General features: G+C 38.8%; 1 protein-coding gene across 1 annotated transcript in view; it reads left to right on the top strand.

Moving 5' to 3' along the window:
• The window catches only part of spg7 (spastic paraplegia 7 (pure and complicated autosomal recessive)), a 31,894-nt gene extending 14,283 nt beyond the window's left edge, over positions 1-17,611 (top strand). Inside the window, exons 9-17 of the mRNA XM_002933659.3 lie at positions 2,776-2,949; positions 6,339-6,463; positions 6,618-6,720; positions 11,435-11,545; positions 12,132-12,247; positions 13,822-13,978; positions 14,304-14,467; positions 15,703-15,780; positions 16,628-17,611. Coding sequence (XP_002933705.2) covers positions 2,776-2,949; positions 6,339-6,463; positions 6,618-6,720; positions 11,435-11,545; positions 12,132-12,247; positions 13,822-13,978; positions 14,304-14,467; positions 15,703-15,780; positions 16,628-16,837 — 1,238 coding nt within the window. The 3' untranslated portion in view covers positions 16,838-17,611. The remainder of the gene's footprint in view (positions 1-2,775; positions 2,950-6,338; positions 6,464-6,617; positions 6,721-11,434; positions 11,546-12,131; positions 12,248-13,821; positions 13,979-14,303; positions 14,468-15,702; positions 15,781-16,627) is intronic.
• Positions 17,612-18,840: the final 1,229 nt, after the last annotated feature.

The raw sequence follows: 18,840 nt of genomic DNA on the forward strand, positions 1-18,840 counted from the left end.
TAACTTACTGTGTTACTATGTATTTTATCATGTCTAGTTTCTCCTTGTTAAAGTGTTTTCAATATTAGCATTGAAATGTGTTTCACCTATGTTCAGCACTTGCCCATGCCATAGTGAGTATGAACTAATAAGAAATACAGGGCTGCATTTCTTCCTGCGTTCCCCTGTGCTGGGATTTATAAAAGATCCAGCGCAGGGGAATGCAAGAATGCTTGTGTGTAAGAGCCCTTTTGTCCGGTAGTATCATTACAGAAAATAATTAGTGCATGCATCAAACATAAATTCCTAATTTTGCTAACATAGAGAGCATTGTCCTGTCACCACTGCAGCTATTTTACTGTACAAAGGAAAAAGAAAGGGCAGAAACCATTTTCAGTCTTTACTCTATGCTAATAGAAATTATGTAACCCCTGCAGTGGTTGGCACAAAGAAAAGAGAAATACTAAGAAGCAGAAAGAACTATTTTTTGATTGGAAAAATGCTGTATTCACAAGATACATTCTGCTTAAAATAAAGAAAATGTTTATTGTATCACAGATGTTTAATCCAGAACTTCTATTTATTTGTTGTTGTGAGTTTGAGCTGCCATACCATGTCTTTAGTATAACTAATTTTAACAGTACTACTGACTTTCTAGGTTTACCTGACTGAAGGCATACAGAATGCTGTTTGGTATTCTAATGATTCTGTTTTTATATTGTGACCTAAGCATGGAAAGTATTTATATGTATAACTGTATTTGATCAGGGAACTCAACCTGCTTACCACAGTCTAGACCAATGCCTCAGCATTGTAAAACATATACTGTAAATAAAGCAGCTTTTCTTCTTAGCATAATGATTCCTGTTTGGAGTGAATGTTTGGTGCTAACAGCCATTAAATACTGAGCATGTACATACTGAGATTCAAATTGGCCCAGTTATTTTAAGTGCAGGGAGACCAAAACCCCTTTCAGCAGCCCCCTGTGGCATTGGCTAGAATAATCAGATTGCCTGTCAGGGCCTGGTCCTTGGCACACACTGGGTTTGCAGAAAGTCACGAGCAATATACATATTAAATATAAGTAGCAAACCTTGCAAATGCAAATACATATGCAATGTTTGATGTGCTGTCTCTCATTTATCTATGTTTGTTACTGCAGGTTTCAGCTTTCTGAGAAGACATATTCAGTGCAATTCTATTTATAATGCAGTGTTGTGGTTTCTAATTTTAAACAAAGTTAAATAAGCTTGGCAGGTGCTATTCTGGAGAAAACCGAGAGAAATCATTGTGCAGACATTGTTAATTTACATGGAAATGGATTGTTTCCTCTTATACACAGTTCATTGACTAATTTCATCAATGACTAGACTAAACAATCTGTGGCCTGTTTGAGGTAGCCTAAATTTTTGCTGGCTTTGCCCTTTTGCAGCAGTTGCACCTTTTAAAGCTGGCCACACACAGGCCAAAAAAAGGATAGTCAACTTGCAGTCTCAGATAATGATTAGCAGGGTATTAGTGGAATATAGCCACAAGGCCAGTGAGCTAGATCACACCACAGAGGTGCAGGAAGCACAGCCTGGGTTTCGTGTTTTTGCTAGTGCAATTGAATTTACCTTTGTGTAAGCTTTAAATGGGACCAGTACTGAAATTAGCTGCCCCCCCGCATTTCTCACATCTTAGATGCAGGCTTTAAACCCCTGTATTGTTTAAACATTTAATCCCCTGAACTGTTCACAATTTTTAATTCCTGCATTGGTCACCCTCTTCATTATTCACACCTTAGACTGTAAGCCCCACATTGTTCTCCTGTTCACACCTCAGTACTGCCTGTCCTATGCTGCCTGTGTGTACCATACTCTACCTTCCCTATGCTGCCTGTGTGTGCCATACTCTGCCTGCTCTATGCTGCCTGTGTGTGCCATACTCTGCCTGCCCTACCCTGCCTGTGGGAGGTGAAACTGGCAGGGGTTTGTTCTGGGAGTCTTTAGTATTTGGAAATAGTTATTATATGGTCCCTTAGTTGTGTAATTATGCTGGGGGTTGTTGTGCTATCCACAGGGGAGGAGGAGGCAAATGGATTTAAGGGTGTGTCTTAATATGACATAATATAATTCTTTCACATATGGATGAAGGGTGATCCCTACAGTGAGCACCAACCATTTGGGTTTTTGCTGCACTGCCACCATTAGTGTGGATATGGTCTTAAAAGCTGTTGTGATAACATGGTTGTGGTTTGAAGTGGGTGTGGTTTAAAAAGGGGAGTGGTCAATGGGTTTCCATTATCAGCCCTCCAACATGTAGGCCAGAAAAATTCCAGCCCTTGGTACCACAGAAGTTGGACAGCACTGCATTAGAGGATGATCTACTAAAGAGGCCATATAAACACAGATGATCATGAAATCTAGTTAGAATCTTATATTGAACTGCATAACAATGTATGTGCAGCATAACCTCTCTGACCAACTGCAGCATTCATTCCCAGAAGCAACTATAACATTTTTGCTAGTTTATATAGCTAATCATAGCTCTCCTGGCTTGTATTTGACCAGAGGTGACATCAATTTGCATTCTGCCACTGTGTGCAAGTTTTAAGGTCCACAGCACAGCTGGTTCATACTGGCAATGAAAAGATGAGGAATCACAGGAAGAAGCAGTCAGATTGAAGTGCTATACATATTGTAAATACAGTGACACTGATGCATTGAGTTGGCAAAGTGGAATGTCTTCAATTCATTTTACTCCATCTTTATTTGTTTATTGACGTGTAACTTTTTTTCCTTTTTGTTATTTTAGGTCTTGGTGCTGCCCGTGTCCGCAGCCTTTTTAAAGAAGCACGTACCCGTGCTCCCTGCATTGTTTATATTGATGAGATAGATGCAGTTGGTAAGAAGCGTTCCACTAATATGTCATCATTTTCCAACACTGAGGAGGAACAAACACTCAACCAACTGCTGGTGGAGATGGACGGTAACAAAAAATTGCATGTGATGAATTGTTAAAGCTCTGTCAACCAGCAATCTCTGCACTATATTTTAAATAGCTCTGTCAGAAAAAGGGTTCATTCTAAATTCTTTAACAATTCTGTGAGTAAAGAGAGCCATGAAAAAATCTTGCTTGATAAATGATGCTCTTTTTTTCAGTTTTATATGTTGCTTAAAATGTTATCTCTACAGAACTACAGTACCTGTTTGCTGAGGGCTTTCTTTTCCCCATACCGATCATTCTGTATTCTATGCACCAGATTTTGATTTAAAGACCTGGTGCTGTCTGAATCAGAAGAAATGTAAGCTGTAGTTTTGTTGTCATGTCAGTTGGGGATGCAGCCTTGTGGTTGTGCCAAGTCCTTGGAGGCTGCTGACAAGAAAGGCTTTGTCCTTTGCTTTTTGCTAATGGTATCCTCTTTGAGAGACTTGACGTAATGTGATGGATCTTATCCAGGAATAAAAGTGCCCACAGTAATTCTGTATGTCTTGGCTCTTCACTTACTGCAGTGGAAAGTGGTCATGTTATTCTGTGTTTTCTCACCTTCAGAATTCCCTTCTCTCCTTATATCCTGTTATTCACACGGTTAATACTAGAAAACTCCCTAGTGTTGTTAAATATTTTCCTATATCAGCTGATCATTAGGGACGTTCCCTTCTATGTTGCATGACACGTTCTCTTAACTTTCTTTAAACCTTTATACGGTCTATTAACACACAAACGTACCCTAAGCTAGTAGGTCATACAGTAGTTCTGCTTTAACTTCTACATGATACATTCTTATTCCCTACCACCAACTAAAGGCAGCACTCACAGTCAGGGCCGGATTTCTCTCCTGGGCGCCCCGAGGCCGCCCCTGTGGGTGTTCCCCCATGCGCATGCGCAAACACGCGCCCCCCAGTGCGCATGCGTGAACGCGCCCTCTCCCCAGTGCGCATGCGCGAACGCTCATTTAAACTCCCATACGGAGCAGTGGGGAGAGGTCCCGACTGCTCCGTATGGGAGCCAAATTTAAAATTTTTCTTGCGGCGGGGCAGCATGCTGCCCCTAAACTTCTGCCGCCCTAGGCCCGGGCCTTTGTGGCCTCTCCACAAATCCGGGCCTGCTCACAGTACCACATCTCTTACATAACTGACTCCTGATCTTGCCCATCCCCAGGTTTTCCTGCCCCATCTCTTTTAGATTGTAAGTTCTAATAAGCAAGTCTTTCTTTTTCTCCTGTATGAGCCAGAAGTTAAAGGAGAAGGAAAGGCATTTTGACATTTTACTGGCCACATTAGTGCCACCTAGAAATGCTGCACTCTATAAAAAAAACGCAGGATTTCTTGTCTACTTTTGTGTAAACATGTTCTTCGGTATCAGACTTCCTCTCTCAGAAAAATCTGGGTGGGGGGGTGGAGTCTGTACAGCTCTCTCTTCTGTCCCTTCTCCTGCTCCCACCTCCCATCCGAATGGGTTATCTGAGCTACCAGCAGCTAGAGCTGCAGCAGGAAGCTATGGAGACAAAACTAAAATGGCAGCTGCTATCTTAAACAAACAGAGGGAGCTTCTAGGGCTGTTTACTCTGCAGGATAAATATTTTTGGACAAGTCTTAAGTCTGCATGAGGAATGCCTGGGAGAGATAAGTAAGATGACAGTGTGGTGCTGCAATACTTTTCCCCCCAAGGGTGATACATTTATTTCACAAAAGAAGCAGAAGCACAGGAAAAAAACACAGATTTGATTCTCCGGGGTGCTTGATATATTGGCATACCACCAGTGGATTAATTTTACTTGTTTAAATTTAAGAATTCCAAAGTATCAAAAACTATTTTTACCTTTTGCAAGCCCTTTTTAATATATGTAAGTTAACACCTACTTTGTTGTCTGCTGCTATACAAGTCCCTCTATCCATCTATCATTTATGATCTGTCCTTGCTTTGCTTTCCTTACAGTTATAGAAAAGGAATGCAGTCAGTGAGTACAGTAATAGTGGTCTGGAATGGTTTGCCTTGGATTCAAGGTTAACTCTCTATTCACACAGCAAATAGTGCAGTTTTTCTTATGTTCCATTATTACCAGCTCTTTCCATAACCTTGATATTCCTAATGATGAAGAATAAAGTGGTTACGGCTTTACTGCTTTATTTTTATACATGATTAAATCAGGGACTCAATACTGACTCTTTGAAATTTTATGAAGCTAGCAGCTGGGTTTAGTTTTCAAATAGACCATTCTGTGCAAAACATATCATTCTGTTAGTATCTGTGTTTAAAAAAAACAACTTCAAAATGAACTAAATTATTTCTTTTTCGCAGAATCAAAATTATTCCTATTCCACAAAATAGGTTAAAATTCATCCCGTGTTATGAGGATTTATGTAAAGCTCAAGTTAAATGTTTACAAGCATTTGTTGATAAACTGATAAACCACAGCGATTGCTGTGGTATCCACAGGGGAGGAGGAGGCATATGGATTTAAGGGTATATCTTAATATGACATAATATAATTCTTTCACGGTTGATATCCCCACAGTGAGGACCAAGCATCTGGGTTTTTACTGCACTCCCACCAATAGTTGTGGTTTGACATGGGTGTGGTTTTAAAAAGGGGAGTGGTCAAAACTGGCTTCCATTAGCAGCCCTCCACCATGTATGCTAGAGAAATTCCGGCCCTATATATATATATATATATATACTATGTTACAAAAAGTAATAGTACAGGTATGGGATCTATTATCCGGAAGACCATTATCCAGAAAGCTCTAAATTCGGAAATGCCATTTTTTCTTCAAGTCCTATTTAAGCAAACAGTGCTTATTTTTATGATTTCCCTTTATTCTGTGATGAATATAATAATCTTTTCTCCCATTACTTTTTGTTGCCCACAGGAATTTGGCACAACCCATAGGCAACAAATATATGTTTGCATTGGTGTCAGTGGAAACTTTAAGTGCTGAAATATATAAATTGCATAACCACCAAAAATTGCCACCTTCTGCATTTTCAGGTGGTTATGCAAAATTAATTATACCCGCAGTTTACACTGACATCAAAGAAAAGGTGTTTTCAGTATATTTGGTGCAGATTTCCTATGGGCGACAGGGTGCCATTACTCTTAAGGGTGATGGCACACCAAGAGATCTGTCACCCATACTAAATCTGCACTGTCACAGCCCACAATTCTGTTTCAGATGACTTCCTCTTAACTAACATTTGAACATACTTTTGGGACTTTGGGTTCTTTTAATATTGAAATGATTTAATAGTAGCCCTAAGGCGCAGTGATCCAAATTAAATAAAGGCCCCTTATCCGGACAACCCCTTATACCTCTAATAATAAACATAGCTTAACAATATAACACTTTTTTTTTTTTTTTTTTAATTTTTTGCAGGGATGGGTACTACTGACCATGTTATTGTGCTGGCCTCCACCAATCGGGCTGACATCTTGGATAATGCACTGATGAGACCAGGAAGACTGGACAGACATATATTTATTGACCTTCCTACCTTACAGGTAAACTGAAGAAAATATGCCTTAATGGAACATAAATGCTGCAGGTGAATGCTAATTGGGCCTTTTCAACCCTTGTATACCTGTTGCCAACTTCCTTAATATTGTGTGACCTTGTGGTGCTGTATTTCTGGCTCAGCCATAATCTCTGTTTTAGGAGAGGCGGGAGATCTTTGAGCAGCACTTAAAGAGCCTGAAGCTGACACAGCCTGGAAGCTTTTATTCACAGCGTCTGGCAGAGCTCACCCCTGGATTTAGTGGTAACTTAATTTTGTACTAAAGAATACTAAGATCCAAGTCAGAATTGCGATGGTTAACTTTAATTTTTGGAAAAAACACTTTCCCTCTTTTGTTTTCCTCTTTTATTGAATACAAATGTAGAGATAATTTTGTTGTAAATGTCATGGTGGCAGCACTTTATGAAACAAAGGTATATTCCTCAAGCAATGAAAATACAGAAACCACTAAAGGTATTGTAATATTCAAATTTTTCAGGTGTTTATTCCTTTCCACTTATTGGTCGCTCCAACCAACACATGGAATTAAAATTACCCTTTTTAATTCATAAATCTAAACAACAGGTGTCTGTCCAGTAATCTGATTCACAAAGAGTAGACTCAGTTACAAAATTCTCATTTTAAAAATATATAGACTTTACAAAATTCATATGTAACGTCTTAATAAATAATTATAGTCATTCACTTTATATGCTGCACAGGCCTATGGGCTTAAATGCAAATTAATTAAGTTCAGCTAATGTAAACACCTCTGTGTAGGTTCTCCTCAAATGCTTAAAGGGAAAAAAGGAAAGAATTATACACCTACTAATATTTCCTTTGATCACCTATAAACCTAGACTAAAAACATTTGCTTTGCTGCATGGCTAAATAGCAGTTAATTTTGATGCAAGCTGCATACCACATGGATTTTTATTTAGTTGTGCAAAAAAAACTAATTTAAATGAATTGCTAATGGATATTTAGCATGTGGGTGTCACCAGTGTCAAACTTATTGTAGCACTTCCATGGTTTTAAGACTTGTAATATTCTAGTCAACAGAACTTCTCTTTCAGATCTCTAAGTATAAAGGTCCCCATATACGGGCACGGGACCGATTCGGCAGCTTATCTGCCCATGTAGGGGCAGAAACGAGGGGCCTGGCCGACCGATATCTGGCCTGAAATTGGCCAGATATCGATCGGCCAGGTTAGAAAATCCAGTCGGATCGGGGACTGCATCAACGAGCCGATGCGGTCCCCGATCCGACTGGATTTTCTATCCGACTGCCCCTTGCCACCAATATAATTCGATCGTTTGGCCCCAAACTGCCCCAAACTACACGCTCCCCGATATCGCCCACCCGTAGGTGGGGATATTGGGTGTTGATCCGCTTGCTTGGCGATCTCGCCAAGCGAGCGGATCTCAGCGTGTATGGGGACCTTAAGTTGTAAAGTCAGTGGCTTTAGCAAGATCTTCAGAGGAAGTATTTGATCAAGGACTGGTTACCTAAAAGAGTTATCATTGGTCACACGAAAGATCGTTCAATCGGCCACTAACGTTCAGGGCTGAAATGGCAGATAAAGAGGTAGAAACAATCGGATTTCTACCTCCTTCTGCCGATTCAGCCCTGAAGGCAGATTTTGCTCTATGGCGCCCGATCAAAATCTTTTAACTCACCCGATCGGTGAGTCGACAGCCTCCTGCGATATCAGTCGACTCGCCGACTTGCCATACATGCACCAAATATCGTACAAAACAAGGTTTCGTACGATATTATCAGTGCGTGTATGGCCAGCTTTAGGGCTAAGACACACAGGGCGATTAGTTGCTGAGACTTTTTTAAAAATGACATGCAATTGGTCGCATATTGATCTATGGTAGCTAAATCGCTGAGATTATTCACTGCTACAGAGTTTTTAAAATTCGCTGCAACTAATCACCCCGTGTGTTTTCATCCTTCGAAACTAGTCAGCGATTAGCATTTTTAAGCCAGCAACAGGGAGAACACTGAAAGCAAACATCTGATTGGTTGCCGTGTGTTCCAGGTTCCAAGTTTATAACAGAGCCCACAGATACATTCTTAAAGGAAAACTATACCACCAAACAATGTAAGGTCTCTATAAAAATGTATTGCATAAACAAGCTCATATGTAAAACTCTGCTTCATCTTAAACCATTTTCGTAACAATATAATTTTTCAGTAGTATGGTCCATTGGGTACTCCTAAATAGAAAATTGCCATTTTAAGAATTAAGGGCCACCTGGGTTTATAGGATTCTCAGTGCACACAAACAAGCCAAGGCACACATACATGCTAGGCCACATCAGCCAATTAATGGACAGAGTTCTGCCTTTTGCTTCCATACTACTGTTACAGTTAAAGCTGCATTTTTTTTTCTGGCCATGTGATCTCTGACCACACACAGCCCATCACTAAATGGTGGTTCAGGGGAAAGGATGTATAAGGGCAACATTTACTGATATACAGTGGCTTGCAAAAGTATTCGGCCCCCTTGAACTTTTCCACATTTTGTCACATTACAGCCACAAACATGAATCAATTTTATTGGAATTCCACGTGAAAGACCAATACAAAGTGGTGTACGTGTGAGAAGTAGAACGAAAATCATACATGATTCCAAACATTTTTTACAAATAAATAACTGCAAAGGGGGGTGTGCATATTCAGCCCCCTGAGTCAATACTTTGTAGAACCACCTTTTGCTGCAATTACAGCTGCCAGTCTTTTAGGGTATGTCTCTACCAGCTTTGCACATCTAGAGACTAAAATCCTTGCTCATTCTTCTTTGCAAAACAGCTCCAGCTCAGTCAGATTAGATGGACAGCGTTTGTGAACAGCAGTTTTCAGATCTTGCCACAGATTCTCGATTGACTTTGACTGGGCCATTCTAACACATGGATATGTTTTGTTTTAAACCATTCCATTGTTGCCCTGGCTTTATGTTTAGGGTCGTTGTCCTGCTGGAAGGTGAACCTCTGCCCCAGTCTCAAGTCTTTTGCAGACTCCAAGAGGTTTTCTTCAAGATTGCCCTGTATTTGGCTCCATCCATCTTCCCATCAACTCTGACCAGCTTCCCTGCCCCTGCTGAAGAGAAGCACCCCCAGAGCATGATGCTGCCACCACCATATTTGACAGTGGGGATGGTGTGTTCAGAGTGATGTGCAGTGTTAGTTTTTTGCATTTTGGCCAAAAAGTTCAATTTTGGTCTCATCTGACCAGAGCACCTACTTCCACATGTTTGCTGTGTCCCCCACATGGCTTGTGACAAACTGCAAACAGGACTTTTTTGTTTTCTGTTAACAATGGCTTTCTACTTGCCACTCTTCCATAAAGGCCAACTTTGTGCAGTACACGACTAATAGTTGTCCTATGGACAGATTCCCCCACCTGAGCTGTAGATCTCTGCAGCTCGTCCAGAGTCACCATGGGCCTCTTGGCTGCATTTCTGATCAGCGCTCTCCTTGTTCGGCCTGTGAGTTTAGGTGGATGGCCTTGTCTTGGTAGGTTTACAGTTTTGCCATACTTCCATTTCTGAATGATCGCTTGAACAGTAGTCCATGGGATGTTCAAGGGTTTGGAAATCTTTTTGTAGCCTAAGCCTGCTTTAACTTTCTCAATAACTTTATCCCTGACCTGTCTGGTGTGTTCTTTGGACTTCATGGTGTTGTTGCTCCCAATATTCTCTTAGACAACCTCTGAGGCCGTCACAGAGCGGCTGTATTTGTACTGACATTAGATTACACACAGGTGCACTCTATTTAGTCATTAGCACTCATCAGGCAATGTCTATGGGCAACTGACTGCACTCAGACCAAAGGGGGCTGAATAATTACGCACACCCCACTTTGCAGTTATTTATTTGTAAAAAATGTTTGGAATCATGTATGATTTTCGTTCCACTTCTCACGTGTACACCACTTTGTATTGGTCTTTCACGTGGAATTCCAATAAAAAAGTTCAAGGGGGCCGAATACTTTTGCAAGCCACTGTATATATTCCAGTTTGGCGAGATTTTTTAGTAAGTCGCTTACCATAATATAAACCAATAAATCTGTTGGTTAAGTATTCATTCTGGGGTATTGTTTTCCTTTAACAACAAGAAGTTTTCGATTCCAGATCTGGTTAATTATATGGGCTAGAATAATTTGTTTGTTGTATAACAAAACAATAAATGTCATACCATAGCATTTAGAAAATGTATTTTGATTACTGCCCCTATGCAGACCAGATCTGGTTATTTATATGGGCCTGAAACATTTGTTTGTTGTACAGGTATGGGATCCGTTATCCGGAAATCAGATATCCAGAAAGTTCTGAATTACGAGAAGTCCATCTCCCATAGACTCCATTATAAGCAAATTATTATGAGTTTTAAAAATGATTTCTATTTTCCCTCTAATAATAAAACTACCTTGTACTTGAACCCAACAAAGATATAATTAATCCTTATTGGAAGCAAAACAATCCTATTGCGTTTCTTTAATGTTTACACTTAAGGTATAGAGATCCAAATTACAGAAAGATCCCTTATCTGGAAAACCTTAGGTCCCAAGCATTCTGGATAACAGACCCAATACCTGTATCACAAAAAATGTTATGCCATAGCATTAAGGAAATGTATTTTGATTGCAAACCAAAAATTTCTATCCTGTTGCTATGGTAAAAGATTGGTGATTAGATCACCCATATCAGATGGATTTTAATCTGGAAGTTTTCCATTTTTTGTAAAGCAAGCCTTTTTTTCCCTCTCAGTCTCCGGGGGCTCTGATTTCCTCCCACACTCTGACAATATACAGGCAGGGCACTTGATAAAATTGACTATAGTTCATGTGCATGTGATAGACTGTAAGCTCCACTGGAGCAGAGACTGATGAAGTAATGAGCAATCTCTATAAAGCGCTGTGGAATATGTTGGTACCATGTATATAATAATAATAATATACTTCCTTCCAGGTGCAGATATTGCTAACATCTGCAATGAGGCAGCTTTACACGCTGCCCGAGAGGGCTATCAATCCATTGACACCTTTAACTTTGAGTATGCAGTTGAACGAGTGATTGCAGGTATGTTCTTTGCTTAAATTCCATCCTTGCAGATCCATAACATATGATCAGATATCCAAATTGATAGAGCAGCTGTTAAAGAGAATGTGTATTTGGAGTGTCTAAATCTGTCACATTCAATAAGGTCACTACAGGTAAAGAAAAAATTGCACATATTCTACCTTGTGTGAAGCTTATCATGTAATGCAACATATACCTTGCTTATAAGAAAGGGATATAAAATATTGTATAAGTATACTGACATGATAACTGTCTCCTTAAACTCCATCTTATTGGACCTAAATAATTTTAGTAGTTGCTATATTTTTAGTATCAGTATCTACCCTTGATTAATAAATATGTTATGGGAACACTGTTTAGGGCCATCAAGTTTGATTGTTACTCAGACATCCTAACTAGAATTTTGACTCCCGTTGGGAAGTTATGGAACTCTTGATCAACTTAAAACTTTGATTGTTGATTGGTCAGTTGATTAGTACATTTTGGCCATACAGGTCTAAGGCATTTTATATAATTTAGGCAATGAACCCTTGGCCCAGTTACTATCCCAATAGTCAGGCCATGCTTGAATGTTTTGTTTCTTTAGGCACAGCAAAAAAGAGCAAGATCATGTCAAAAGAAGAAAGGCGTGTTGTAGCATTCCATGAATCTGGGCATGCCTTAGTTGGATGGTTGCTTGAACACACCGAGGCTGTCATGAAGGTAGTTCCTTTACAGTAATTTTTGCTTGCACAAATGAATGTTCTAGTTTTGCCAGGATGTTATAGAAACACCAGCAAACTGTGGAATTTTTATTGTCCACAGGAACATGTAAATTACACCCCCCATCTCTGTAATTGCTGGCATTATTCTCATTTACCCATACCTTATTCATACAGTTATGCTGAAAGTTGTAGTTCAGCACAGTCTTATACAGATATGGGACCCATTATGCAGAATTCTTGGGATCTGGGGGTTTCCTAGATAAGGGGTCTTTCAGTAACTTGGATTTTTATACTATGTCTATTAAAAAATCATTTCTATTAAATAAATTCAATGTATTGTTTTGTCTCCAATTAGGATGAATTATTTTCAAGTTGGAAGTCACTGTTTTATTAGTACAGAGAAATTAAATCAGATTTAAAAATTTGAATTATATGATTAAATTGGAATCTATGGAAGAGGTCCTTCCTGTAATTTCCAGTTTTCTGGATAATGAATTTTCAGATAACTGATCCCATACCTATATCATTTATTTTTAACACTAATTACTTGTTGGTAAAGAAAAACTTTTTTTTTTTCTTTTTTTTTTGTGGTGTTATCCTGCTTTTTATCTTTTATGTTTTAAGTTAGCTCATCGGTTAGAGAAAAAGAGCAAAATATTTTTTAAAAAATATATGTTTTAGCATAATGAGAAAGTCTAAGTAATATCAGGCATAATGGAACTATAAAAATGGACTGCCTTATTTAACATAGCAATTCAGCTCTCCAAGTATTGACTGGCCTAACTACTTTTAAGACCTTGTGAAAAGATAAAATGTGTCGAACAACTCACCACAGTGAAAGAGAGGCTCAGGTGCACCGCCCTGAGCCTTCAGCTAAGGGAGCAGATATCACCATTTTTTGAAGAGCAGACACTCAATGAGCAAATCTTCAGACAGAATTCTTCATTAAAAGTAGTATTATTGGAGTACAAAGTGTCTCTGAACAGGAAACGTATAAGGCGGCTGTACTACTCCAGTTAAACTACTTTTAATGAAGAATTCTGCCTGAGGATTGGCTCATTGAGTGCCTGCTCTTTAAAAAAAACAGTGATATTTTTCTGACCTTGGTCCTCCATCATTCACAGGAATGGTAAACATGCTTTTGTCATTTAAGGCTAAAGCCACACAGAGCAGATTCTTAGCCTGCGGAAAAGGGCACGTTCTGGATGAAATACACTGTGTGTGCCTGCACCAGGCTGTAGTAATGATACCGGGTGCAGGTACAACTATCAGATTTTTCCTTTATTTATCTTTTCTCTCCTATTCATTTTCCAGTCTGTCTAATAACTGCCTGTTTGCTAATATAAATAGGACTTTGTCAATTTGACACTTTTAAATTACAAACTAGTGAGCAACAGAACAAAACTGCCCACCTGAAAAAAATATAAAATAGGAAGACCAGTTGTGATTTGTCTTGAAGTATCATAGTCTATAGCATTTGCATTTTAAGTTATTTACTATCTGTCTTTAGCTGATTTGCACTATGTTGTGTGTTATTGCAGTGTAAACTAATCAAGTTTGTGATATCTGCAGGTCTCTATAGCACCTAGGACAAATGCAGCACTTGGCTTTGCTCAGATTCTGCCCAGAGAGCAATATTTATACACTAAGGAACAGCTGTTAGAGAGAATGTGCATGGCATTGGGAGGCAGAGTTTCTGAAGCTATCACATTCAATAAGGTCACCACAGGTAAAAATAAAAATCTACATATAATTGTATGATCTTGTGTGATGCTAATCATACAATGCACCATATAGCTTTCTTCCAGGAAAGGTATATGCCATACTGTGGCACTTTGGCATTGTGTTAGTATACTGACATGATAACTGGCTCTTCTTACATTCAGCTTAGGTCCAGTTTATTGGTCCTAAATAATTTTTATATGTTGCCTTTGTTGATAAAAATATTTCATAAGACCCTTAATCAAGAGAATACTGTTTAGGACCATCAAGTTACATTGTTACTCTTGGCATTGTACCAGGCATAGTAATGTGTATTTTTCCATGATGTGCAGGAGCACAAGATGATTTGAGAAAAGTGACAAGGATAGCATATGCTATGGTGAAGCAATATGGCATGGTACCTAGCATCGGTCAGGTGTCTTTTCCAGACAGTGAATCTACACCAGGCATTGGGAGAAGACCATTTAGCCAAGGCCTGCAGGAAATGATGGACCGAGTAAGTGTGGGGTTGAATGGTGGAAATATATACAATGGATCTTTTTTGTTGTTTAATAAATTAGTTGTGACAGTCAAACAGGACCGTTTTGTTGATGCAGTTCTCTCTCAATGGCCCACATTTACCATTGTTATGATCTGATCCGATCAGAACAGGCCAATATCATCAAACTTGTGTCCCATTTTCAGCTCAAGTCATTTCTAGCACTTTTATTTGCACATCTTTTACTGTGTATAACAGTCTCCATTAGAGCAGTAGCTCTTATATTGTATGGTGTGGCCTGCCTGCTGCCAGCAACATCTCCCTTCATCCTTAGATCAAGCAGATTTTGATAACTCACAGCTGCAGGCGCACCTCCTGGGAAACAATAGAACTTTACAGTTTCAGGGCAAGATGCAACTCCACTAAATGGTCCTTTTCACAGTTTGATAGGGGTAGGATTTTGGCCGCTCACAGTTATGACCACTTCCTGTAAAAGAATGCAAGTACACACCCAGCTCTCATTTCAGCCTAGGAACTGAGCATTGAGGATCTCTCTGCAGCTCTGATAAATTACATTTTTGAGAGATAAAATACGACATAAATAATTTTTTCCAGGGCTTAACAGAGGAATATAATACTAGGAGATGAGGTTGTGGGTTGGAGCCTTAGGTTACTTATAGCTTTGGAGGTATTTTTCAAATTCCTTCCTGTTTGTCTGCAGCATATATTAAAACCACTGATATGAACACAATAATATGAAAAAATAACAATAACATTAGTTATTTTGCAGCCTCTGCTGAGATATTTTTGATGTAGTAGATCTGAGCAAATCGAACATCCCTACATGAGTTCATAGAATAACAGACAATGTTGTTCTGTTACTGCCCGTAGAGAATGCTTAATGGAAAATATTATAGTAGTGCCCATTATAATATGCAAAGAATAAATCTTCTCTGCCCACAGTCATATAGGTCATGGTTAATTAGATTAGATGAAAACCCGTAACAGAAGAACTTTAAAAAGTTTTCATTGTCTGCTGCATTTTTCTTTTCATGTGAAATGTCTTACAAAATTATGATTACGGTTAGCAGCACAATAAGAAAGAGCATGATTCATGATATCAAAGCCATGATTATTGCAAAAAGGAGAAAAAACACCTATGACTATATAATATGTTAAAAAAGAAAAAAAGAATTCTAACTAAGGAGATGAACGTAATGAATTCTTTTATATTTGCCCTTTATACATTCCAGGAAGCCCAACTGCTTGTTTCCACAGCTTACAGACGAACAGAGAAGCTGTTATTGGATAACAGGGACAAGCTGATTTTGGTAAGTGTGGCTTGTGTCTTACTGCATCTACATATAAACCTAAACCTAAATTGGCACTGATCATAAATGCTAGTGAGGCAATCCCTGAGGGAACACTTTACTGACCAGTTATGCAATTTGTAAATTGCAGTATCTTTTTTGAAAAAGAAAGAAAAACCGCTGCTTGCCTGTTTGGAACCACAACCAAACGGCATAAATTACAGGAAAACTAAATATCAGGGGGTTTTAAAATTGTTGTTCTACTGTAGTTATTACTGTACTACACAAGATGCTTAGTTCATTTGTTACTAATAAAGCAAATGTAGAGGGCATGGTTCATTTGCAACCCGAAGCTAAGATTTTAGATTTCTTCACCAAAGTAACCGACCAGCACCTCCAGATTAATAAATAACTAAATGGATGTATTTTTTTATAAATATATATATATATAACAAAATATTATTTTATTTTTAAACTCTAGCGAATATACATTCATTTTACCCACCATATGTTGTAGGAACAGGTGGAAGTCAAAACATAATTATTGGTTTCCATTTATTAATACTGGGAACATTTTTAACAGGGCAGTAACCGTCAGCAGCCACTCAGAGACTTGCTTTAATAATTACTCCTGCGTTAAGACTTTCGAAAGCAAATTGCTGCTTAGTTGCTACGTGTTACTGCATTGGTGCACATTTGCCCAGTGTTTGTAAATCAGTCCTACTGTTTGTGTATTTTCTATATGTTCTCTCTACTGACAGCTCATTTCTGTTAGTGTGTGGTTATTGTAGTATTATTTCATCTCCAAAGTCTTGTTTAAGTCCTTGGTCTTCATTATCATATACTTTGTCTCTCTTTCCCTTCTCAGTTGACCAATGCTCTGTTGGAGAGGGAAGTTATAAACTATGATGATATTGAGCACCTCATTGGCCCTCCTCCCTTTGGGGCCAAAAAGATGATTTCGCCGCAAAGCTGGATTGAAGCAGAAAAAGACAAACAAGATAGTGGAGAAGAAGAGCCACGGCAACCTCCACCTCGAAGGGAGGATGAAGAAGAGCCAAACCTGAATCCTGTCTAACATTTCTTATTAAAAAGATGGAAATCAAGTGATGCAACATAGACTCTTTGGATTTGATGTCACAAATTAAATCTATGAAGGCATTTCACTGCAGTGGAGAAAGATTTTTTTCTTTGTAGCTGCAGTTTTAGTCATACTTTTGTATGCCCTTAATTCTGCAGTAGCAATGTGCATGCTGCGACATTTACTTTACTTCGTTCCACATCCCGCTGTTGACGTAGTACTTATTCTGTTCATATTAAATGTAAGAATGAAAGTCTTTTTTTTTTTTTTTTTTTTTAATATCCCTGGTAGGAGGAAGGCAGTGCCTTATAAGCTGATTTAGCACCATGGCTTGACCAAAGATAAATGGTCAATCACCTTTTGACCTTTTCCAACATTTTAGCTTGATTCCTATTTTATTTCTGCATAAGAACCAGGGTCTGGTGCATAATTATTGGCTACACCTGTAGAATTTATATGAAACCTTTATCTCGGGAGTTTTTGTGCTTTTGGACTTGTATTCTGAGGCCTTTTGCTGACAAAACCATCATCAATGTGTCACATAATGTGAGGGACTAAGAAATGCAAATTTTTTGGGAGAAAAACATCTGCTAAGAAGAGCTCTGAAAATATGTAAATAAGTTCTATCTGTACCATATGGAAACGTTTGATTTGCATACGGTGCAAGAGAAATATTAGAACATTATTCTAATCATTTATTAATTGAATTCAATATCTAATTTATGTGTAGATTTTCTTTTTTGCTGAATAAAACTTGTGTCTTAGTGTTCATTCAAGCGAGAAAGAGTAATACTTTCTGTTACATCAGAAGTGTAATTCATACCTAATGGAAAGAATGTCATATAATGAACCACCATCCATTTGAAAGAATAAGGAAAGTCATTTTGGCATTTTACTGCCAATAGATTCACCACCTAGAGAGTAAAGAGCCCTAGAATATCCCTCCATTTGTTTAAGATAGCACATGCCATTTTAGCTTTGTCTTCATAGCTTCTTGCTGTAGCTCTAACTGTTGGTAGCTCAGATTACACATTCCTAAGTGAGGGGGGGAGTGATTTTTATGAATTCTTATGGGAGGGGGAGCAGGAGAGAGCTGCACAGTCTTTGGCCCAGGGAATTAAGGATTTTTCTGAAGTCAGATACTAAAGAACATGTTTACAAAAAAAGGAGACAAGAAATCCTGTGTTTCTTTTGAGGACTCAGTGCAGCTTTTCTGTGAGTGCTTATGGCTGTATTTAAAGTCGTGGCCAAAAGTTTTGAGAATTACATAAATATTGGAAATTGGAAAAGTAGCTGCAAAAGTTTTTATAATAGCAATTTGCATATACTCCAGAATGTTATGAAGAGTGATCAGATGAATTGCATAGTCCTTCTTTGCCATGAAAATTAACTTAATCCCAAAAAAACCTTTCCACTGCATTTCATTGCTGTCATTAAAGGACCTGCTGAGATCATTTCAGTAATCGTCTTGTTAACTCAGGTGAGAATGTTGACGAGCACAAGGCTGGAGATCATTATGTCAGGCTGATTGGGTTAGAATGGCAGACTTGACATGTTAAAAGGAGGGTGATGCTTGAAATCATTGTTCTTCCATTGTTAACCATGGTGACCTGCAAAGAAATGCGTGCAGCCATCAAGGCAAGGATATTGTGGCTACTAAGATTGCACCTAAATCAACAATTTATAGGATCATCAAGAACTTCAAGGAAAGAGGTTCAATTCTTGTTAAGAAGGCTTCAGGGCGTCCAAGAAAGTCCAGCAAGTGCCAGGATCGTCTCCTAAAGAGGATTCAGCTGCGGGATCGGAGTGCCACCAGTGCAGAGCTTGCTCAGGAATGGCAGCAGGCAAGTGTGAGCGCATCTGCACGCACAGTGAGGCGAAGACTTTTGGAAGATGGCCTGGTGTCAAGAAGGGCAGCAAAGAAGCCACTTCTCTCCAAAAAAAACATCAGGGACAGATTGATCTTCTGCAGAAAGTATGGTGAATGGACTACTGAGGAC

The sequence above is a fragment of the Xenopus tropicalis genome, chromosome 4, assembly GCF_000004195.4.
Source record: "Xenopus tropicalis strain Nigerian chromosome 4, UCB_Xtro_10.0, whole genome shotgun sequence".
In the NCBI taxonomy this organism is placed as follows: Eukaryota; Metazoa; Chordata; class Amphibia; order Anura; family Pipidae; genus Xenopus; species Xenopus tropicalis.